The sequence below is a fragment of the Sapajus apella genome, unplaced genomic scaffold (assembly GCF_009761245.1).
Source record: "Sapajus apella isolate SASKATOON/1434 unplaced genomic scaffold, GSC_monkey_1.0 scaffold15, whole genome shotgun sequence".
Classification (NCBI taxonomy): domain Eukaryota; kingdom Metazoa; phylum Chordata; class Mammalia; order Primates; family Cebidae; genus Sapajus; species Sapajus apella.
In genome coordinates, this window is record NW_022436955.1 from 29,886,265 (window position 1) to 29,910,050 (window position 23,786).

General features: G+C 51.9%; 1 protein-coding gene across 3 annotated transcripts in view; it reads right to left on the reverse strand.

Annotated features, from left to right (window-relative positions):
- Positions 1-9,842: 9,842 nt before the first annotated feature.
- The window catches only part of MTHFSD (methenyltetrahydrofolate synthetase domain containing), a 25,856-nt gene continuing 11,912 nt past the window's right edge, over positions 9,843-23,786 (reverse strand). For all 3 annotated transcript variants that reach the window (XM_032284619.1, XM_032284616.1, XM_032284617.1), the window contains 3 exons: positions 21,897-22,009; positions 21,406-21,531; positions 9,843-12,081 (listed from right to left, as the gene is read on the reverse strand). In XM_032284619.1, the coding sequence (XP_032140510.1) occupies positions 11,611-12,081; positions 21,406-21,531; positions 21,897-22,009 (710 nt within the window). In that variant the 3' untranslated portion in view covers positions 9,843-11,610. The remainder of the gene's footprint in view (positions 12,082-21,405; positions 21,532-21,896; positions 22,010-23,786) is intronic.

A 23,786-nucleotide genomic window follows, 5' to 3' on the forward strand; every position in this document is an offset into this window, starting at 1 on the left:
TGTGTATGGGTATATAGACATATATGTATATGTGTCCATGTACATAATATATATATTTTTTGCCACTACAAGACCAATGAGAGTTTTACTTTGGGTTTCAGACTTTCTCATTCTCTTATTGTAGCTGTTATAAATCTTCAATCAACTTTAAGGGTATTTTTGTAACTGTTGGTTTTGTCTTGTTTTGGTTTGGTTTTTTGGTGCCTTGTTCTTGGTTTTCCCCAATAGAAAATTGAGTAAAATCTGAATCAGGCAAAAGGGCCTTTGGTGGGCAAAGTGACAGGCATGTTTCCAACCCTGTAACATTTATCTCCTAAGTCACAGTTCCTCCCCTCCGGGGGAAAAATATTTAACGCTTGTGCCTTCCACTGACCACCCTCTTTCTATTCCAATTCCGAGGAGGTGAAAAAACACAGTAAGTCGCATTGTTGGTGCGGCCCTTCCAGACCCCCCGCAGTGTCTTGCGTTGTGGGGTCCTGAGTCTCTGAACCTGGTTCTTCTCAGACTTGACATTTTGGACGTGGGGGTAATTTCTCCAGTGCTCTGTTACATCAAAATTATCAATAAACTAGCGTGGGCAATTGATGTCCCTAACTAACAGCTGTCTATAAAATCGAGATAAAGGGAACAGGAAAAGGTCGGCGACTCCATCCCTTGGGGTCTCTGGCAGGCCGACGTGTCAGACTAGGCTCTGCTGGGCGCACACGCCTGGCCCCGCGCTCCTTCTCAGCACCCTCCGCCTCTCACTAGAGCCGGGAAACCCAGTGCAGAGAAGATTCCCTCGGCCTCCTAGCGCGGGAACGCTGCTCCACCGTCCGGTCTGCCTCGCAGGATAGAGGAGCTAGGGACCCTTCCTCTCTCCCACAGAGGCTGCGGCCCAGTTAGGACAGAGGCTCCGGGATAGTGGGGCTGATTTGGAGAAGCCCAACTGCCCGCTCCCAGGTTGTCTTCTGCGGAGTCTCCAGTCCCTGCACGCACTCACTTGGCGCCCTGGCGCGCCAGAGTCCCCCATGCGCCTGGGTGTGTGTGGCTTTGGCGCCGCTGGACTAGGGTCCTGGGGGACTGCAAAGCCCGGTTTCCTGTTGGTCTCCTTGCCTTCGCTTAAGGGGGATCTCCCAGCGCACCCGTGTCCAGGTCTAGCGGAGCGGGAGGCTTGTGGAGATCTAGAAGGCTTGTGCAGGAAAACTGGCCCAGACTGCCCGGGGACCGTGATCGGCCTCGGTCTTCCGGCCTGACTTGAGGCCTGGGAATGAGAGGGAAAGTCCAGCCTTCCCGCAAGGAGATCCTGGCTCCGGGCAAGCCCGGAAGGGCCAGATAACTCAGGCGAAACTGCCTCTGCACCCGAGTCCAAGGTTTCGCACCGCCGCGGCTGCAGCGCCGAGACTGCGCTCGGCTGGGTTGTCTTCCTCCCGGTCCACTGAGTGCTGGGCTTGCACAGGGGTCGTGGGTGAAGCTCCCACCGCTGAGCGATGCCACAAAAGCGTGCCCACTATGTGCAAGTCACAAGCTTAAAAAGCAAAGGGTTCCTGAGTCTGGTGCGAAATTATGCTCCGTGCGTGCGTAAAGGACCCCTAAGGATCCACTAGCACAGAGGCGCCCTATGTAGAATAAATTCATAATAGCTGGGTATGATCTTAGGGGTTTTTGTCCTGGAATAACATAGAATTCACAATTTCTTCATATATTTTAAGAGTTTTGCGCTGAAACAGGGAAGTCAAGATGCCTGTTTACGTGAAATCCCCGCTGTAATAAAGCCCCGGAACAGAGGTAGGAGCCGCTCGCCGCAGGCTTCTGCGGGTGGATTACACGTTTGCGGACGCCTTGGTTCCTGCGAAGGGCCGACGCCCTGGACGCACCCGAGCCTCAGCAGCTTTCCCGTTGCAGCCCCAGGGAGTAGAAGCGCCTGGGCGCGGCCTCCGAACTCCTCAGCCCCAGGCAAACGGGATTTAGCCTCCTAGAGCTCACCCCCAGGGCCAGGACAGGCGAGCAGCGTCAGTCGCCTGGCAGGAAGGCGCCTGGGGTGTGAGCTTCTGATGCGGTGGCGCCTGGGCCACCGAGGTGTGCACTTTCTATTCTCTTTTCTCTTTGGGGCCGGAGGGGGTTACTAGCCACAACAGCGTGGCTTCAGGCCTTCCAGCCACCCACCAGCAGGCGGCTTTTGCTCAAAGCAGTGGCAAGAGGAGCTAGGGCTCCTGCTCTGCGGCCACCCCAGCCTGGGTAAGCCAAGTCACCTCTGAGCCTCGGTTTCCTGATCTTTATAGTACAGCCCTGGTGGACCTATGGGCGCCAGGGTTAATAAGGCAGATGCTTCTAAGGAGTCAAGGGGTGGCCTGGTTCCTTGGTACCCAGAAAGGAGTGGCTAGTCAGACCCGGCTTTTCTCTCCTGCACATCTCTTGGGGTCAGTGTGGAGCGGTGGTGGTGTGTGTGTCTGCTTGTGAGGGGTGTGGAAACCATAAGAGGTGCAAAAATCCATATTTTACAAAGTCCTCTGCTCAGGGACTTCTGATCCCAGTGTGGAGACAGCTAAATTCCCATCTTCACGGACTTTCCCTCTCTTCCCAGGGAGAAGCAAGATGGCTTACAATGCTGAGAGAATTTTCACAGTGGGTTAGGGCTTGAGGCGCCAACATAAACCAGTCACCAGAATATCCCCCAACCTCACTGACCCTCCTAGCCCTGCTGAGAGTCCTGTGGATGGCCCCGTGGGGTAGAGGGAGGTCAGGGGCCCCCTGAGCCCAGTGGCTTCGCCTCTGATGGTAACTATCAGAGTTCAGCCCAGATATCACCCTCATCAGACATATTTGGGGTGTCTGTTTAAATTGCAGATTTGAGGGGTCTCTGACAGCTCCTGGTTAGAATCTCTGGAGGGAGACCCAGGGGTCCACGGGGTTCTCAGGTAGCCAGGCGGTACTGGTGAGCACTAGTTTGGGTCTCTTCTCTCACACTGGCCAAGGCTGCTATGAGTGGCCTCTGCTGCCCCCTCTTGCCCGCCTGCCAGATCAGGCCCCCGTGTCTTTGCAGCAGCTGGTTGGGAGAACTTGGAGGCCAGGCAAACAGGCATCATGGCCACATTTGCAGGCATACCACATGCACGCCGGGCCGGAGCAGGCGTTCTTCCCACGCAGGCATCTCAGTCCACCCCAGACCACCCTCGCTCGCTCCTGGCCAAGCTTTGCCCTTGTTACTCTACAGACACTGCAGAGTAATAAGGGCAGGGCTTATTACTTTCGGAGGCAGACACTGAGCTCAGGGAGGGTCAGTGTCTGCTCCAGACACGGTTGGTCGGACGCGGAATTTGGACTCAGACCAGTACTTTCTGACCCTAAAGCCTGTTTCCCTCACCATTACACTACACAGCTCCTGGATACCCCTTTGCCTCCATCCAAAAGGCCTTGTGGAAAAAGGAAAGTTGACGCGGGGTACATGATTTAGCCTCTGCTGGCTTCCAGCCTCCAGAGGAGGGGCAGCAATGGGCAGGACCACGGGAGGTTGGGGGCTCCAAACACATGCTCTCACACCCCCTCTTGCCTTCCAGCTGAGCTAGGAGGACGCCTGCAGGCAGGGCAGGGAGCTGGCCCAGCAGCCAGCCACAACTTACCCTCTCAGAGCTCCAACTGTGATTCATGGGTTCCACCATGGCCTGCCGTGGAAGCTTCCTTTGCTTCATGGGGTCCCCTTAGACCAGCAGAGAAAAACTTCAGATGAAAATGGGTGCTCAAGGTGAGTAAGGCCGGCCACACAGCACCATGGCCACCTCCACACTCTGCTTATGCAAACTTCTGGGCACCAATACCTCAGCATTCTGGACTCTGCTTAAGTAGAAAGGCCCTTTGCCGGTGTCTGAGCCCTGAGGCATGTTCTGGGCCATGTGGCCGGCAGGGTGGGACAGCAAGGGAGGGAGTCACATCCATCCAGGAAGGGACGCTGACTTGTTGTGGGGCCGAGACGAAACCTAGGCCTTTGACAATTCTATACCTTCATGTGCTTTGGGGGTGGACAGGGGCAGAGTGCCTGCAAGCATGAAACATCACGGGAGTGAGGCGTCTCTGAGCCAACTCTGGCTAGAAGGCTGTCCGATTCCAAAGTGTTCATTGCTCAATTAAACTCTTAAATAAAACATCGTCAGCATGAAACGACAGACAGAGGGGAACTCTCGTGGAGCTATCGATTTGTGATGGACATGGTGACATACACCTGTCATTACAGACAGACCAGCCAGTCCCCCGTTGCCCCAGTCCCCTGGCAGGGAGCACGTGGTGGTTGCATAGTGGCTGGCATTGAGGTGGGAAAGTGTGTGGTCCTTTTAGGAGCAGATGCCCAAGCCATACGATGCCCAGCAGCTGAATACACAAGGTCATGTCCTATGGGACCATCCGGCTGCTACCAGCGTCAGGACACCTGAAGTCATGTGGACACCATGAAGAGACAAGGACACCAAGGCCAGGACAACCACAAATGTCCTACGCAGACTCAGAAAGCTGGCCAGATGCAGCGTCTGCAGGGTCCCTGTGGTGGTCCTTCTCTCACCCTACAGTGCAGGACACTTGCTGGAGACAGCCAAGAGGAAGAGCAGGCGGGGTCGCTGGGGCAGGTGCAGGCGTCCTCTCTGGCTTATTTTGGACAATGTTCTATGCTTGTGGCCTGGCAGCTTAGGGAAGAGCAGTGCCACACACAGGGGTCTTCAAAGTGCTGTAGTGCTGTGACCAGCCACTGCAGTCATCTTATGGGAACCGGCACCAGCACACCGGAAACAAGCAGGGACCCCTCTGTGACCCCGACTCCATGTTCCTCAGCAGGTCTGGGTTTGGGACAGGGGAAGTGTGCTGAGTCTGCAAACGTCCCTGGAAGAGGACAGAAACATTTCTGTTTTGGATACTTCCCCCCAAACATGTCGTAGATCAATCAGTGCATGACGTTTCCGTGAGGCAGGAAGCACTGGCCGGTCCTGGCTTTCTGCCGTGATCCTCCGCAGGGTCACCAGCTTGGGTGAGCAAAAATTCTTCACTTATTTTTAAGCATTACAGCAATGAAGCTTAAATAAGTGAATACTTGCCTCACTGCAGTCTCCGCCGTCTCTGTCCAGGTGCAGAGGCCTCCCAAAGCATTGCTGTGAGAGGCTTACATAAGTGAAGCAGCCTTAATGCAAGCTTATCACCTTAAATGAGCTGCACCCTCGGCAAAGTGGGCAGGGCAAGGGGAGGCAGGCAGAGGAGGATGGGTGAGGCCACAGCAAACATGGTCTACGGGGACAGGAGGACAGCTGTACCAGCTCACTTCCCAGGGGCCCTCACCGCGATGCCCATCCCAGAGAGAGAGCTCAGGGTCAAAGACCCCCTTGGGAAACAAAAGAGGAAGCCCAGGGCACCAGGGTCCTTCCTGCAGCGCAGCTTGTGACCCGCCCCAGGGATTTTTGCGCTCGGCTATTTTTCTGCAAGGAGGCAGCGCCACCTGCCGTCCACTCCGCGCAGATGCTGTTGGGGGCCTAAAAATTAGTCTCATCAGGAAAATTGATCTCCCCAGGCTGGGCAGCCGCGGATGCGAAGAATAAACCTGATTACCCTGTTTCAGACCCTTTGACTTCTGTTAATGGGTAACTGCCTTTTTTTTTTTTTGGTCAGGGAGTCAGTTACTGTAGTCTTTTTCTAACTACACAAATGATGTGGCTTATTCCAAATTTAAAAAAATAATAAAACTTTAGAAAAGTGATACGAAGAAGTAAAACTGACTCCCAACCCCATTCTTGAAGTGAGACAGCTGTGTTGGCCGCAGGTCTCCCTGCACGCTTAGAGACCCCGTGGTTCCAGGAGGAGCAGATAAAGGATATAGTTAGTGGATCAGAGCACTGGAGTCGGAGGGCCTGGGTTAGAGTCCCAACTCCACCGCTTCTTAACTTTGTGCGCTAGCACAGGTGTCTCTCTTCTGCTCGCCGCGGCTTCCCCATCTGTACACTGGGGATAATGGTCAGAGCAGGCCCCCACAGCATTGCTGTGAGGGTTAAATCAGTGAATGATCTGTGAAGAGCTTACAGTGAAGAAACTAGGCACAGAGAGGGCAAGCACTTCGAGGCCACATAGCCAGGACATGGTGCAAACCCTGGTGTGCCTGGCTCCACACGGCACTCTTCAACCACTAAATGAGCTCTCTGTTCTGACAAGCTGTGGCAGCTTCGAGTTACCCCTGAGGCCCTGCTTGTGGTGAAGAGATGAACGCTTGGCGTTTGCAAGGAGCACAGCCTTCCCCCACCCAGCAGGGAGGGGCTTGGTGCCAAGGCCGACTCTGCTGTGAGACCCTAGGGAGTCACAGAGCCTCTCTGAGACACACCTTTCCATCTGGAAAATGGAAACAGTAGTACATGCTTCCTGGGACTCTTCTAAGGCTTAAGTGAGCTAATTTGCCCTCCAACATGGGTGAGGATGTTTAATTTGCTCACAATTCAGCACTCAAGGGCCTGGGCTCATTGTTGCTAAACCATCCGGAGTGCCAAATGCCCACACCACACGGTCACACATCAGCTCCATTCCGGCCTTTGCAATTTATGGACATACATCTCTGCTTATTGGAAAAAGTGTCCAGATAGTCTCCGGTAAAAACACAGGATGACCACTGAGATTGGCAGAGTCAAGGGGACTTGCTGCGGCAGCCGGTGGCAGGGAGAGGGGGACAGAAGAGGGGCTCCCAGATCCCCTGAACCTGCATCTCTGAAATGCACCAGGAAACAAGATGCCAATACTCTATGCCTCAATTTCTCCATCTACATATGCAATCAAATACGGGGCTATTTCCAGCAACAGGACAAGGCCTGTGTGGGGCTGTTGCATGGTGGGCTGGCCACAAGTGTGGATCCGTTTTTTTTTTTTTTTTTGCTCGGCTGTTTTTCCGCAAGGAGGCAGCGCCACCTGCTGTCCACTTCGCGCAGATGCTGTTGGGGCCTAAACATCGGTCTCATCAGGGATATTGAGTTGAAAAGACAGGGACTCCCGGGGGCCTCTGACCGAGCAGCCCTGGGCCCCAGCGCGCCTCTGCCCTGTGCACCGTGTGATCCGGTGGAAGCCGCCCACCCCTCCACAGGGCCCTGCTTTTCTAGAAAACACCCCTGGGTTTGTCTGCCTATTCCTACCTCAGGTGGCAAGCAGGGGACAATCCCCAGCGAAGGCAGGCATGGGGGCATTGCTGGCTCAATGTGGTCAGCTGCCGTGGCAGTCTGCGCTTCTCTCTCTGCACACGAGGGCACGGTGGGCAAACGGACTCCTCTCCGCAGTTCAGTTACCTTGGCTGCGAAGTAGGCCTCTGAAAAGTGACTGCAAGGATTATGTGAAATGTGTATGCAGTTAATATCTTTAATAATATATTTTATACATACATACATCATATACTTTACACATCTATAAAGGGAGCAGGATGGAAGTGGGCTCGGCAAGCCTCAGGTGGTTATTTTAGCTGGGGGGAGGGGCTGTGAGAATGAAAATTCTGGAAACTGAGTCAGCTGCAAGCCAGGTGCTTCCTGAAGGCCTGTGGGGGAGGATACTGCCCGGCCACCCCAGGAGAATGGGAAGAGAGTAAGGGAGGGAGCCCTCATCTTTGCTCCTTTGGTAAAAGGCAGAAAGCTTTGCATCTGTCCATGTCAGCAGGTAATGGGCCTTAACACGTTGTGGAAGTCACTGCGGCTCAGCCAGCAAGAGCGGGGCACAGGGATCACTACTGATGTCTGCTGCGGGTGCCAGAGGGGCCCATGTGTTCACCCTAAATTGGCCACCATGCCTACACCTGGATTTTACTGCCTTTTAAACGTTGCTCACATTTGACATTTCATCCTCCCCACCAGCGTTCTGCTAAAATGTTAAGTCTTCATGGTGATCTCTGCACTGGCCCTTTCCTGGTGATTCTGACAGACTGCTGTTCTCTGCCTTTCTTATTTGCTGTGCTGTGTCTCCATCCATTTCCTTCTCTATGTGGGTGTCTGAGGTGAGGTATGCGGGGGCCACTGGCTGAGAGCTAGCGGGGGCAAAAATGCCCAGAGGACACTTCCCCTGAGTGCAGGGGGCAGCTGCTGCCAGAGCTGAGGGGCTGCAGTGGGCTGCGAGGATGGGCGCCAGCTTTGCCCATCTGGCTGGTTGAGAAAGAAGTAATGAGACAGGCAGGCACAGCTCTGGGGGCAGAGAGTCTGGGGCCCAAGTCTTAGCTTTACCCCGGCTTAGGTCTGGGGCCCTGACAAGTCCCTTAGGCCTCCTGAGCACAGCCGTGTCCTTTTGCCACAGTCACAGAATCCTTTTCCAAAGGCTGAGCGGGCCCCGCCTGGTACATGTGGCCCTGCCAGCAAGAAGGGCAGAGGCAGCCGAGCACCAGGGTCCTTCCTGCAGCGCAGCTTGTGACCCGCCCCAGCGATTTTTGCGCTCGGCTGTTTTTCTGCAAGGAGGCAGCGCCACCTGCTGTCCACTTCGCACAGATGCTGTTGGGGCCTAAAAATCAGTCTCATCAGGAAAATTGATCTCCCCAGGCTAGGCAGCTTGTGACCACCCCAGGGATTTTTTGCGCTCGGCTGTTTTTCTGCAAGGAGGCAGCGCCACCTGCTGTCCACTTGACGCAGATGCTGTTGGGGGCCTTAAAATCTGTTTCAGGAAAACTGATCTCCCCAGACTGCACAGCAGCGGATGAGGAATTACCCTGATTACCCCATTTCAGGCCCTGGGGTCAGCAGCCAGGTGTGTCCCAGCTGTTTTCCTGAGCAGTGTGGTAAGATTGCAGAGAGGAGCCATTAAAGGTGGAAGAGAAATGAAGCCAGGGGTTTGGGCTTCCTCCTAAAGCTGAGAATGCTTTTCCAGAAGCTAGAACCAGACTGTTGCATGCTTGGGCAGGTCACCTTTACTGGGCTTAGCTCTGCCAGAGCTGGCTGTGGGACCAGGCAGGGGCAAAGTCACTTCCTCCTTTAGCATCTCAGTTTTTTCACTGGCAAAACTGGAGAGAGCATTTTTCCTCCCTACAGAGTTGAGAGGGTGTGCTGGGGGCTGCTTACCCAGCCTGTGGAGCCAGACTCAAGAACAGGCGTATTTGCCTGTGCAAGTCGAACATGAAGCCTTCACCCTGAGCATTCTAGAAATTGCTTTCAGGAGTAGGGGACAAAGGTTATAAAATGTTTTTATCCTATTGTTCCAAAAATGATTTAAGTAATACTAAAAAAAGAAAAAAACTCACTTATGCATAATGACAAACATTAGAAAAGATGCCACGGAAATCCCAGTGGTGCTTTAGTGAAGGTGGTCTGACGATTCTGCTGCTGCTGCCGCCGCCTTCTGGCCGGCCCACACTGCTGGCTCTGAGTCCTCCTGCAGCACAGAGGGGGCCCTATGCGAATATCAGTTTCATCAAACTGCAGGACTAGACGTGTCAAACACGTTGAAGAACAGAAGGTTTCAGGGGTGCTTATTCCATCACCCATCACTTCTCTGTTACATTACTGAGAAACGATTAGGAACTACTTACATCACTCAGACTTGACTTCACATGGAAACCACGTGTGAAAAAACCACACAAATGTTAATACAGGCTCCTGGAACACCGGCACCTGTGTGACAGCCCTCCGCTCACCTGAGGGGTGGAGTCACGGTAAGAAGACCCTGGGGTCCGCAGCCAGGTGTGTCCCATGTTTTCCTGAGCAGCGTGGTGGGACTGCAGGGTGGAGCTATGAAAGGTGGAAGCCAGGGGTTTGGGCTTCCTCCTGAAGCTGAGAATGCTTTTCCAGAAGCTAGAAACAAGCTGTTCTATGCACTTCTTCCTTTTTAGTATTAATTGAAGCAAGAACTGTCCCCACAGGCCTCCCTGGAAGGACAGGACAGTGAAAGGTGTGCAGGCTGATGCGTGTGGGGGATTTTATTTTAGGTGCTTACTCTAGCAATGTTCCACAAATAGAAAAATGAGGAACTCTTGCAGATTATCTGTGTATCAATACGCCTGAATTATTCTGGCTAAAGTGACAGAAAACCCCAGCAGTCTGGCTTCCCTGACTGGTAGAACGCCGCCGTCTGAGGGTGGGGTGGACACAGGAGTTCCAGTGGTAGAGTCAGAACCAAGCTTCTCCCTCTCCCGGTCCAGTGGGTCCATTCCCAAGTCCTGTCTGTCCTGCCTTGCTCCTGTCTGCAGGAGCTGTTCCTGCTGTGGGCAGGGCAGGGAGTGGACAAGGCGGGGCTGACTCACTGGCCCTTCTCCTGGAGTTGCTACTCTAATGGCAGCAGATCCACAGGGAAAAAGTAAACAAAAAACAAATGAAAATCTTTCAATAAAAGTATTCTTAAAAAAAAGACAGAAAAGATGAGGAGTTCAGTGAGGCCAGCTGACTCCTCTGAACTGGGCGCTGAGTCAGCCTCTGACACTGAGCCGAATGCCCAGTGACAAACGTGACCAGCCGTGCGGGCAGGGGTGGGGCCAAGGACACAGCAGGCCCAGGGCGGTACTGTCAGACGCTTCCACTCCCTCACTTCATTCATGACAGCTGGGAAAGGAAACCGGTATTTAATGAGCAAATCTAAGGCTGCATTTTCTTTCCAAAGTCTCCACAGGATTTTCATGGTAAAACCAATGAGAAAATGCCCTTAAAATGCCCTTTCAATGAGAAGACCAAGTGTCCTGAGAACACTTTCTTTTAACTGCACGCAAGGGCTCCCCTCTTGAGGCATAATAAGGTGCTTAAAATAACATTCAGTAAAACCCTCTGGCTAAAAACTCAATTTTCAAAGCATATACATTTAAAAAAAAAAAAAAATCTCCGCTTAAATGCTTATTTTGACTTGGTGCCCAGGATCAATTGCAAAAAGCCTTCTGTTGAGAAAGGACCCTTCAGCCAAACTCCAGCTGGTGTTTCAGAAACAGAACTGGAGGAACAAAACCCATAAAACATGAGGCACTGGGCAAATGTGATGTGGGCTGGGATGAAACCTGTCCCCCCAGAGCCAGTCTCTCCACAGCACAGAGCTGCTCCCGTGCAGGCAGCTGGCTGAGGACCTGGCGTGTGTGTCCACAGAGGGAGGAGCGTGGCTGGGGAGGTGACCAGGGGAGGTTGGCTCCCCAAAGTGTGGCCTGAGAATGGAGCTGAGCTGCAGCAAATGCTTTTTACCCAGGGGTGGAGCTCCTTGGGCTCCTGCCCAAGGAACGGAGCTTGATGTGAATGGAGCTCTCCCTGCAGTGCTGCCAGCTCAGGGACCTGGAGCCCAGGGGCACCCTTCTGTGCCAGCATGAGGTCCCTGTCATGGCCTCTAGGAAGCCGGCTCCTTTGTCCATCTTTTGTTGAGGCCACCCTGCAAACCCGAGATCACCTCCACACTTCCCACACCTGCTTTGCTGCTCACTCAGTCCCTGGCCCATCTGCTCTGTCCCTCCAGGGAAATACAAACTGGCTCAAGGCCTGCACGAACAGGGGGCTGCAGCCTCCTGCGCGCTGTGAGATGCACTGCGAGCTGGCTTCCCGGCTCACAGGAGGTCCTGGGAATTCACTGAGACCCGAGCAGCTCACACAGAGGCTCCGTCATGTCTCGCCACACAGGCCTCGAGTGCCACGAGAACCGGTGCGGCAGGTGATGGGGATGGCGAACCAGCAGTGGGCTCTGTGGCTTTCCATGAGGTCACTTGTCCCTCTGCTGCCTGGCCAGCGCCACCCTCAAGGTGTCAGTGCCCAGGCGCAGGCCCTGCAAGCAGGAGATGGCCTGCTGGGCTGCGGCTGCGTCCTGGTAACGGAGGAAGGCCCTATGCCGCCGGCCCTCCCACATGAGCTGCAGGGGCACGGAACCGAGTTCCCGCAGGGCTCTCTTCAGATCACTCACACGGGCATCCCGGGGGAGGTTCCCAACATAAACATCGGCTGCAAGCGGGGCACCCTCCCCTAGTGGGGAGCCACAGGCTGCCTCCATGGAATTGGCTTCTGGCCCAGGTGTGTCCTGGGGCCTTCTGCCAGCACTCCAGGGCACCGTCTGCTGCCGGCCTGGTTCCGGAGGATGCCGGTGCTCACCCTGGAGGGTGACATCCTTCCCAGCCTGCTGCTCTCGGGCACGGAGGCTCCTCAGTACTGGGATTTTCTCCATCATCTCCCGGCTGATCTGAAAAGTAAAGCAGTTGCAGGTGTTCTCAGGGACAGAATCACAGGGGTACCTGCCACACACATCCGTACCTCTGCCAGCTGTGCTGCACACACAAGCTATGCAGAATGGTCTAACTCAGCCCCAGGAACATGGGACTCACACCATCCCACCCACTGTCTCACAGACCATGCCAACCAGTCTGTAGCTCTGCCAAACCCCACCCCCGGCTTAAGGAAAATCAGCACTCACGGGGGCTCGCTAGAGCATCTGCCCACATGCTATGGAGGTTGCAGGATCGGGCCTCCGTTTTTCTCCAGGCCCAGAAGCAGAAAAGTGAGGCTGGGGCTCTCCGCTCAGGCCTCCTCCCCAGAAGAGGTGCCTCAGGTTGCTATTATTGGGATTACAGGGCCACAAAAGGCAACACCCCTAATGGCCCTCTTCCCCTGGAATAATATGGACTGCCTCCATATCTGCCCCTTACCTGTGCCTTTGGGTGGGATGAGGAATTTAAGAGGTGTACAAGGGTCTCCTCTCCACTGAAAGAACATGCCTTAAGGGTCAACCCCTTCAATGCAGAGCCAAAAATGCAGAAACAAGGCAAATCTGAAACACGGCTTTGAAAATACTTCCTAGGGATGGGTCATTCAGCTATGAAATCAGCAATACTATGCAAAGCTTAAGTCTCAATTGTATGGGACTTATAGACAAAGGACATTGTTGGCTTTATCTAGATTTTTCTTATCAATCAGCTACTGCAGCGGGCCCCTTGGAACAGACTGGAACTGGCTGGATGCAGCCTAAACCAGGAAGACCTGAAGACGTTGTCCTTGTGGGACAGCCTGCACTGGGAGCTGCCTATGGGTCAGGACAGGTTGGGTGACACCTGGACCACCATGCCCTGTGCAGAAAAGAAAGAGACACTGCATAGTGCTTTCGGACAATTCTCATTCTTTAGAGATGCTTTTTATCTTTCTTTTGGGCACCAAGCTTTCACATGAGCATGGTCACCAAGAGGCGAGCTGTGGTCACCTGCAGGCCTCCAACAGAGGTGAGTATGTCCCAGTATGGGGCAGCACGAGTTAGAGAACTGCCAACTGTTCTACAAGACTAAATCGTTCAGCTAGTATCAGTGTTCTCATGACATTCAGAGTAACATGCAATTTAGAGCAATGGTTCTTATCCTTGGCAGGGTGAGAGAGGAACCTTTGCGAGGAGCTGGGGTCCCCTCCCAAGAATGACTCAGCCACAATTTTCTGTACAATTTCCCAGGGTCGATAAAGACCATTCATGTGCCTCCAAACTACAAGAGGTGCAGAGGCCCCAAGTTAAGCATCAATACATTCGAGTGATAAAGATACGCACACACCTAAGAGCAGCCAAGTGCGTTCCTGCAAACCTAAAGGCTCTCAGTCCTCTGCAGTCTCATACCTGGCTCTGTCTCCCAGTGCTGGGTGGAAAGTAACCTGCCCTTCCTGTTAAAGCCTTTGCTTTGGTAAGAGTCTCGTGGCGGGATGCCGCTGTGCTCCCTGGCAGGTGGCAGGCCCGTGGCCTCATTTTGGTCTTGAACGGCAAACAGACTGTTAGCTGTCATAGAAAGGCTCTACAAAGAAAGACTTTCTCCCACATTTCCCACTGTTTAGATACAAGGGAAAACAGCACACGTCTATGCCATGAGCACAGCAACAATGTGCCTTCCTGACCCAGAGGCACTTCTCTTCCACAGGGCCCTCTGCCATCCTGACTCAACTCAAGGAGCAGTAGCACACAAGCTCTGGGGCCCAAGGAAGCTCAAAGACAACCCGAGTCCAACCAACCCCCTCTTTCCTCACCTCTATTCCACCTTCTCAGAAACTTCAGACTTTTGTGTTCTTTTGAGACATTTGAAAATAAAGTGGTCATCATTTGATTTTGAAGAATGTTTTAAATTACCACATTTAGTATTGAGAACAGATGATAAAATTTAAAGCTGCAATGACGATGAGAGAAAAAGTGTGGCTATGCATTTATCTGTAAGAACTCAAAGCTACGTGGCTCTGAGTACAGTGCCAAGATCCTTGAGGTGTGGGCATCCCGTGTGGTGGGGGTGAGATAGGGGGTACAGTGAGGCATAGGGGTTTGGGGGCAGGCTGCACCCTCCAGGTAAACACTGCTCTTCTGATGGGGTCCATCAGGAGCTGCCCCAGCCCCGTCACCTGCCCCCTGAGTTACCTCCCCTCCCATCTATGTCCTGTAGCACCTCATTCTTGGTCGAGGCTTCACACTTGGGTTTTGCAGCAGAAATGTTTTGAAGCATGCATGGGAAAAGAAATATGTCCTTCCATGCGCACTGCAGAGAGCTCTTGTATTCTGCCAGCAAGTGTACAATCTGCTGAAGAATAATGAAAACATTTTAACCACACGTGCTGAGCTAAGTGGACAGCCACGACACCGACACACTGGCATCCACAGGGGGGTCTTCAGAATGGAAATGCGAAGCGTGTTCCATTGAAGTAAAATCGCTCTACTCATCAGCAGTGCTTTGGGGAAAGGATGACCAGGCTTCGCATCGGCTCCCTTCTCCACCAGCGCTAATGAAACCATCTTCATGGCTGTGGGCGGCCTCACCACTCCACCAGCTGCTGGCCATGTCCGCAACCTGTTGGACAGCCGGCCCAGTCCCTGCCACAGCTGACAGAGAGCCTCCTGTGTGCCACGGGGTGGCTGGACAGCCACGGTCACATGAGTCCAGGCACTGCTACTGTTTCCTGGCTGGCAATGAGGAACAGTTGTTATATTCTGTCAATTTGCCATGTGAAGTGAAAACATTTTGCTTCTTTATCAAAAGTGAGGAAACAGTTTTGCCTTTCTATAATCCTATTCTAAAAAAAAAAAATCAACTTTAAGTTAAAAAACCTGTCCCTTCATATTCAAATATGAATCCGAAATCTGACTCTCAAGATTTCTGATTGAAAGTCGGAAATCTGCTCAAAAAGCAGAAACTTGGGGCCGGGCGCGGTGGCTCAAGCCTGTAATCCCAGCACCTTGGGAGGCCGAGGCGGGTGGATCGAGACCATCCTGGTCAACATGGTGAAACCCCGTCTCTACTAAAAATACAAAAAATTAGCTGGGCATGGTGGTGCATGCCTGTAATCCCAGCTACTCAGGAGGTTGAGGCAGGAGAATTGCCTGAACCCAGGAGGCGGAGGTTGCGGTGAGCCGAGATCGCGCCATTGCACTCCAGCCTGGGTAACATGAGTGAAACTCCGTCTCAAAAAAAAAAAAAAAAAAAAAAGGCAGAAACTTGGGCTCCAATCTTAAGGCAACTACATGCTGCTTTACCATTTTGGATAAACGGCTGCTCTGACTCTTGCATTACTTGACCTGAAGATAAGGAAACTGGAAGGATGATCTTTGAATCCCCCTCGGCTTTTTTTTTTTTTTTTTCCCTTTAAGAGACAGGGTCATACTGTGTCACCCAGGGTGGAGCACAAGTCATAGCTCATTGCAGCCTCGAATACCCAGCTCCAAGCAACCCTTCTGCCTTCACCTCCCAAGTAGCTGACACTACATGTAGGCACTCACCACTACACCCAGCTAAGTTCCATATTTTCAGTAGAGACGGGGTCTTGCTATGTTTCTCAGACTGGTCTTGAACTCCTGGCCTCAAGTGATCCTCCCACTGTGGTCTCCCAAAGTGCTGGGATTATAGGCATGAGCCATGCTGGCAAAGATGAGCACACGTCACAAGTATTTCTAATAATAAGTTCAACCACCGCAAATAAAGAGTTCTCTTGCCTGAGACTAAATTTGATTGTTCACTGATGAAAATGCTTTAAGATACTTGCAAATGGCCACAGTGGAATAACCATACAGAGTAGCCATGCTCAGCGAAGGCCGAGGGATTGTGCTGCCTTCCATAAATATAAATGCCAGGTGGGCCCCAAAGCCTCTGCTCGATCTCTAAGGGCAAAGTCTCTTAGACGCAGCTCATGGAAACCCTTCTGCACACAGCTGATCAAAGGTGTCAGTTGGTATATATATATATTTTTAAAAAGGCTCAATAGGGTCGCCTCTTCACAATCACGCTTCTCCTGGGACTGCTGAGGGACAGCAGGGGCAAAGCCTGGATCTCCCAGCGAGGGAAGGGGCCCGACCACAGGCAGCACTGCATTCAACTGTGCCCCAACATTGGGAAGGGATGGTACAACTTGTATGGAAGTTACTATTTAGTAAAAAAAAGAATTCTTTTTTCTGGCATACAGGATCACCCTAAAACCGATGTTGTGAAATGCCAGCTTCCATCTGCATGCCATGGCTCCTGCCTGGCTGTCACTGAAAGGTCCCCGAGAGTGGCATGCCTCCCTCCACCTGCTCCAGAGTCCTGCCTGGGACCAGCAGCTGCTGTCTCACTTCCACACTTGGGACGTCATCCCTTGGAGAAGAGCAGCCATGTGCTTCACATCACACACACATGCCTGGGCTTTCCATGATGGCTATGCCAGTGTTACCTACACACACGTGTGTGTGAGTTTTAAGAACTGGTGCGTATTTAACTATTTTGGTTTCTGAAATCTCGTTTCTACTAACTGAGCACACTGGAACAGAGACACCTACCTTACTACTGTGTGGCTGGGTTCAAACGCACCTAGACACAATGTCTACCTTGGAAGATGTTTAACAAATTTACTATTGCTTTTCCTAAATATTGTTGATTATAAAATTAGTATATGCTTGTTATGGAAAAAAAAGTAGAAACATTTGAAATCCGATCTCCCAGAGATAAGTACTGTTAATATTCTGCTATATTTCCTCCCGTCTTTTCTCTCTGCCTTCCGACATACTGAGCAGAATAGGAAATTCCATATCCAGCATGTATAATGCCACACTGTGCCTTTTCTACTTTACACCACATGCCTTTTCTCACGCCGCTCAATATTCTTTAAAAGGCTGTATGCACTTAAATGGGCTCCCCCACCTCCATTTGAAGGCACTGCATGTCTTCTACAGAAATTCAGTAAATCCTTATCTGAATTTCTACGTATTTCTTTAGGACTGATTCCTAGAAGGTAAATTATCGGGCCAAATGTAGTAACTCTTTTTCAATGAAAGCCCCTCTTGGTACTCTAAACGTACTGGCCCAGTTGTGAGTAGGGGTTGGTTCACAGTTAGCTGCATTGTTCCTAGAGAATATATATATATTTTTTTATATGGGATCTGAAATTGTGCTGTGCTGTCCCAGGACTGCTGTTCACAGAGCAGCATTTTGGGCCTGTTCCCAAATCCCTTTTCTTCAGGTGTCTATGGATCATGCAGCCTACTGTGGCCATCTGAGGACCACCCTCCCCAGAAGGCTATGTGGGGGAAAAATGGGCCAAGCTTTGAAAGCACAAAATCATTTCCTTGAGTATAAACAGGAGACTGGCCCTAGGAGAATCCCGTTTCCTTCATTAAGGAGCCATGAGTTGACCTGAGAAAGTCGGACTTGCAGACCTTGGTCTATGGTATCCTGGCCACCCCCGTGGTAATCAGCCGTATGCTGATGGGAGTTCCCATGAGGAACACAGGATGGAGGAGAAGACGTGTGTGACTGACAGTCCTTCTACTGGGCAAAGGCCAAAAGCTCCTCTGGTTTGTGGCTGTGGTGATGGGGACCACAGGCTTGTGGACCCCCGAGTCGCTCCTCCTGAGCCCTCAGTCTCCCAGGCAGGCTGGCCTCGCCTTCGGTGCAGCTGAGGCTCTGAGTGTATAGCCATGTCCTACTGTTCCTCTCCACCTCCACGGCATTCTTAACATCCATCTTCCCCCATGCCCCACCTCAGGCCAGCTCTCCAGAAGCACAGCAGTGGTGTGGCAGATCTCCCTGTCCAGGTGCAGCTCAGATGGTGAGGAGCTTCGATGCGGCAGCCGCAGCACCTCCATCTCCCCAGAGGCTCCACCTGCTGGTGCTGTCCAGGTGCTCACTTGGGTCCAGCAGGTGGTCACAGGTCTCAACAGGAATTTCTGTTCTTCTGTTGTCAGTAACTCACAGGACACCACTCAGCCCCGGGAACTGGCTGGGCCTCTGCGTTTCACTCCCTGCACAGGCAGACTGGTCAGCGGCCGGGGCTGCTCTTGACACCAACGGGTCAGGGACTTCAGCCATTTTTGGTTTGCTACTGCACAGAGCGAAGGCAGCCAAATAGCTCTCAGCCCACTGCAGATCACCTGACACATGGCTGTCACAGGGAGGGATGTTCTATGACTGTCTCCAGGAAATCAGAAGACCACCTGAACTGGACGAACTGCCCAGAGGTTCAGGACCATGTTCCAACTTCAGATCCAGGTCTCTGGTATCATTTCCAGCCTGGCACAGGTCCTTGTAGCTGGAGGCTCAGGGAATCCTGGGTTTTCAGGGTACAGTGACCGGTGGATGGGGCAGCAGTGGCTGTGCATCTTGTGGCCAAGTCACCTTGAGATTCACAGGTCTGTGGGTAAGACGATCACCCCCAGAGACAGAAAGGCCCTCGAGGACAGAGGAGACAATGTACCTTCTAGAAAGGAGGAGTAAAAGCAGCGCCTTCTGTGGAATGTCTCTGTGCTTCTCTCTTCCTGACAGAAAGTTTCTGATGATGGTGCAGAGTACTGGAATGCACTTTCACCCCTTTCCCCAACCATACCAGGCTTCCTTTGCTGAAGAGGAGACGGGGGAGGAAGAACAATGGCTGCTCGTGGGGTGGGGGTGGTCTCTGCAAAGCACCTACACAGTCACAGGCAGTATGGAGCAGCCATGGGGCTGGAGAGCCGGGTCAGTGCCTCCCTCCTTGTCCTCCACCAAGAGGTAGAAAGGGCATACCAGGGCATCATGTGACAACCACGGCCACAGGAAGACAAGTGCAGGACCCCAGCTTGGCTCAGGGAGCTACCCAGAAGGTCCATTCTAAGGATCTGCCAACAGCACAGAGAAAGAAAAAACGCGCACGGTGTCCAGGAAGATTTCTCAACTTTATTAACAACCTGCCTCACATTTGTGACCATGATGATGACTGTGGCCATGCTCCCAAGCATCATGCTTGGCATTTTACATGCACTGCCTGGCACCCTCCCTAGGAGTTAGTGCTGATCGTGTCTGATTTCAAGGACAAATGAGGAGGCTTTGAGGGTGTGCTGGAGGTTACAGATAGAGCTACTAAGTGGGAAACTCTTGGCTGCTAAACTGAGCAATACGCTCACTGGCCCCCTGGTCTCCCTTCCTTAAAATCATGAGACACGGCTGGCAAGAGCCCCCACTGACGTCGACGGTGAATCAGGGAGATGCGTCGTTACAGTAACTGCACTCAAACAATCAGTGTGTATTAGACTGGTCTATAAGATTGGGCAGGATGTCAACTATCGGAAAGGTGGAACAAAGGCCAGGGAATCAGCTGCTGAACTATCTTTGTGTATTGAAAATGAGTAAAGAAAAGGCAGGGTTTCCACTTCCCTCACATCCTCCATCAAGAGATCTAAAGTGTTTGTATCCCAGATATTCCAGTAAGATACCCAAGAAGCAAATTCTGGGGTTCTACAACCTATAAACCTATTATCACTATGATATCATGAGAGGTATGACAAATACTTGCCAAAAAGTGCATTTGAAACAATATTATAACCGAGCACAGAACTGCCCCCGTCTTTATCCAAAATCCTTACTGAAATTTTGGGATTTTTTTTTTTCTACCAAAAAATGTTGATAAAGACTCACTTTGGCTGCATGGCTAGCAAGAGTAAAACAGAAACGCTGGGGGTTGGAGAAAGTAACTGATTTCCTCTGATCCTGCAAAGGGATTACCAGGTGGTAAAACTGAGAACAAGACCCAGAATGAGAGCTGGCTTTTTAGAAGTTTGAGTTTCTTGCTGAGGCCTCATAAGCAATGACCATTTTCCTGAAAGAGGGTCTTGACAAACAGCGAAGCCCCCAATGCCCTCCCCACCCCTCCACCCACCCCACCCCCCCAAACACAAACACACAGCGCTGACCCTGTTTGAGGAAGCTGTGGCTGAGTTTGGTATGCTTTCCTGTAAGAGGGTTATATTCATCTAACGAGTCCAATGGCTTGATTTGTTGCTACTTTTCTACTTTTCTTGTTAAAATCTTTAGAATGTAGGCAGGCTGTTCCTGTCTCTCTTCTGGGAGAGGCTGTCCAGGCTCCCCCTGACATGGCTACAATGGTCCCTTCCATGAAGGGCTGGCCTGGCGGGACTGCCGCAGCCTCACTGTGGCCACTGCCCTGTGCCACCTTTCCAGCACCCTGTTCTCAGCTCTGAGGAGTCGCCGCCCTCATGCTCCAGCTGGTACACTGGCTTCTACTTACAAGGAAGCTGTGGATCAAGTTTCACAGGTGAACCCAAGCTTGAAGAAAGACACCAAGGGATATTTTCATTTCCTGGGAGGGCAGTGACCACCTTCTCCCCAGTGCTCCAGGGGCACTTGGAGAGCTGCCCATCCACTTGTGGGTCACAAAGGCTGCTCCCCTCTGCTTTTATCCAGGGCCAACTGAGAAGGAGTGCATGCCCCGGGAGGCCCCAAGAGTGCCTGCCCAGGACACCTGCAGGGAAAGGCCCCACTGGGCTGTGGCAAACATAGCAAGTATTTGATATTCACCCTTAGAGGTGGATGTTGATTTTCCATGCCCAAAGGAAGAATACTCTCAGATGCTGAATGATTTGGGTTTAAAGAATGGGAGACGTTAACAAGTATGCTTATTTGACCAACAGTTTTGTCCACATGAAGCACAAAGGTCTCCTCAGTAATTCTGGCTGCTTGCCAGGAGAGAGAGTGTCATAACCTACAGGATGGCTTGCAGGGTGTCAAGCTCCTACTGCAGACTAATTTGCAACATGTGCCACTACCTCATCTGGAGATAAAAGCCACACATGCATCAAATGTCCAAACGCTTGGCACTGCCTTCTGCTCAAGCTAGTTCTGCTTGAAGATCCAGACTTTCAGTAAAAAAAGAATCTGGATTTAAAAACGGAAGACCAATGAGATACGGCCAGGCAGAGTTTGCTGCAACTGGGATGGCAGTAAACAACATTAAAAATGAAAACCAGCTGTCAAACAAAGCTTCAAGGCATTCGCCCTCCTAGCCCATGTGGCCATTTCTGCCATCAACAGATGCAGATTTTAAACCTAGCTGCTTTTTAGAATCCCAGAGATCTGTAAGCAGATTCTTAGGCCTGGGCCTGGAGACTGTCATTCAGGAGCCAAATTGTTCAAAAGTTTCTTGGCTAATTGTAATGTACAGCCACGCTGGGACTGCCAGCAGCTCCTGTGCCAGACACAAACACTTAAAAGAGGAGAAGCCGCTAGGCTACAGGCCAGAGCTGGCCATGGCCGTGACCCACCTTGGACCAGGTGACTCCCATTGGCTTTGGGCGCTCGCAGCCTGTGGGGATGACTCTGGTTGGAGTGAGAATGTAGTCGACAGTGATGTCGTGCTCCTCAAGGAGCTCTTCAGGGATGTCCACAACCTGGGGGAACGGGGGTGGGATAGAGGGGCCGTTGGGAATGCCACTGTGGGACAGAGGAGCCAGCGGGAGCACCTCTGCAGGACAGTGGGCCAGCGGGAGCACCTCTGCGGGATAAAGGGGCTGATGGGGCGCCACTGCAGTCATGCACGCTACACCGCTCGGTGGGAATGTGAGGCTGGCTAGAGAAGCACCCCCAAATCCAATCTGGGGCCAAGGCTTAGCCAGCACACCACTAGCAAGTCCAGCCCCGGCTGATCCACACCACTTGTGACAGGGCAAGGTTCAGTAGCAGACGGTCTTTTTCCCCACCCCCTCCCTCAGAAGAGAGTGGCAGTGGCTCTGCTCAGCCCCCTCATAAGGAGCACCTGGCAGTCGTGGACGATGGTGACCACTGGCGTCTCCTTGCTGATGGCGCCCATGGACACCATCATGGCATATTCCAGATCGGCGTAGCCTTCTCCCTTCCCGATTCTCCAGCCTAAGAGACAACCGAGAATCAGTATCACTGTGTGGTCCGGGGCATCACTGAGAAGTAGATTTTCCATCAAGTCCGGCAGAAGGACAAACAATATCCCTGGCCAATCGATAGAAATTTCCACAGAAATGCCCACAGGCAGCCCACACTGAAGATGGACTTTTGGGCATTCAACAGGAGTAACAACATGGCAAATGTATGACGGTGAAAACACGACGACATGAACACCGACGCTTTTAAGCATGTCACAAAGGGAAATATGGAAGCTTTATGTCAAAAAGACTCATATCTAAAAACAATGAAAAGAACAGTTTTCAAAAAGACTAAAAACAAATTCCTACTAAAAGGAAAATATGTTTAATCAGCTTAGCTTGGAGGGAAAATCGCTACTCTGAAGTCAGGACTTTGTGACGGCACGGCCTTGCTTCTGAAAAGGCACTCGACAGTAGCCACTGGATACCGGCTCCCGAGGGATGGCTGAACCAGTAGTAAAGCCGCTTTGAAAATCTGTCATTAGTGGCACAAGAAAAGGATTATCTGAGCCTGAAAGAGTAGCTAAGATGAAACAGAGGTTTAACAGTCTCTCTAGCCAAATCAGCTGTTCAGAGACAAAAATGCAGGAAGCCAGGGAATGTCAAATGCGTTCTGGCCCCACAGACAATCTACAATTCCTCTTATCAGAAGCCTGAGGCACTTCAGAAACTGAGGCCTGTGTGCACCACCACCAGCATCACTCCCAGAGTGCCCGCATTACTGCTGCTGTGTCTAAGACTCCCATCTGGCCATGTTACTCTTGACAATTCAAAACCTTCAACTGTGCATGCAAAGGAACAAGGGAAAGAAAATTCAACAGAAAAATAGCAAAGGATATGAACAGTTCACAGAAAATGACAGGCAGATAAGCAGCAAACATGAGAAATACTTGGCTGACTCCTAATGAAGTGCAAGTCAAAGGCAAAGGAGATACTACTCACTGCTCACTAGCAGACTGCTCAAAGTCAAAGCTGGGTCATTCCAGCAAGGAACAAGGGGGCAGGCAAAGGGGCACCACCCCTGGGGGCCGAAAACGAGAGGCCCTTCTGGTGGCAACATCAAGGCTGACAATCTACCCTTCAGCTCAGTCATTTCCCTCTGAGGAATTGGCCCATGGATAGCCTCAAAGGCACACCTAGACGATCCCACAGGACATACTTCACCCTAGCATGATCTGCAAGGAAAAAGACCAAAGCAAAATCTGGAAATAACTCATAACATACGCATCCATCGGCCAGAGTGGGCTCAGTTACTGAGGTGCAGTCACTTAAGAACACCTTGCCACTGCTCAACACAGGGGACAGGGAGGCCAGCCTGCTGCAATGACAGGAATGGGCTCTGAGACACATTCTCCAGCAAGGCATGGAGCTCTGTGTGTGCACTGTCCCTTCTGTGAATGTAGAAAAGGGATGTATATAAATCTATACCTATAAACTATAGGCCAGGTACAGTGGCTCATGCCTGTAATCCCAGCACTTTGGGAGGCCGAGGCAGGTGGATCACTTGAGGTCAGGAGTTCGAGACAAGCGTGGCCAACATGGTGAAACCCCTCTCTACTAAAGATACAAAAATTAGCGGGGTGTGGTGGCACATGCCTATGGTCCTAGCTACATGGGAGGCCGAGGCAAAAGAATCACTTGATTCCAAGAGGCAGAGGTTGCAGTGAACTGAAATCATGCCACTGCACTCCAGCCTGGGTAACAGGAGCAAAACTCCAACACACACACACACACACACACACACACAC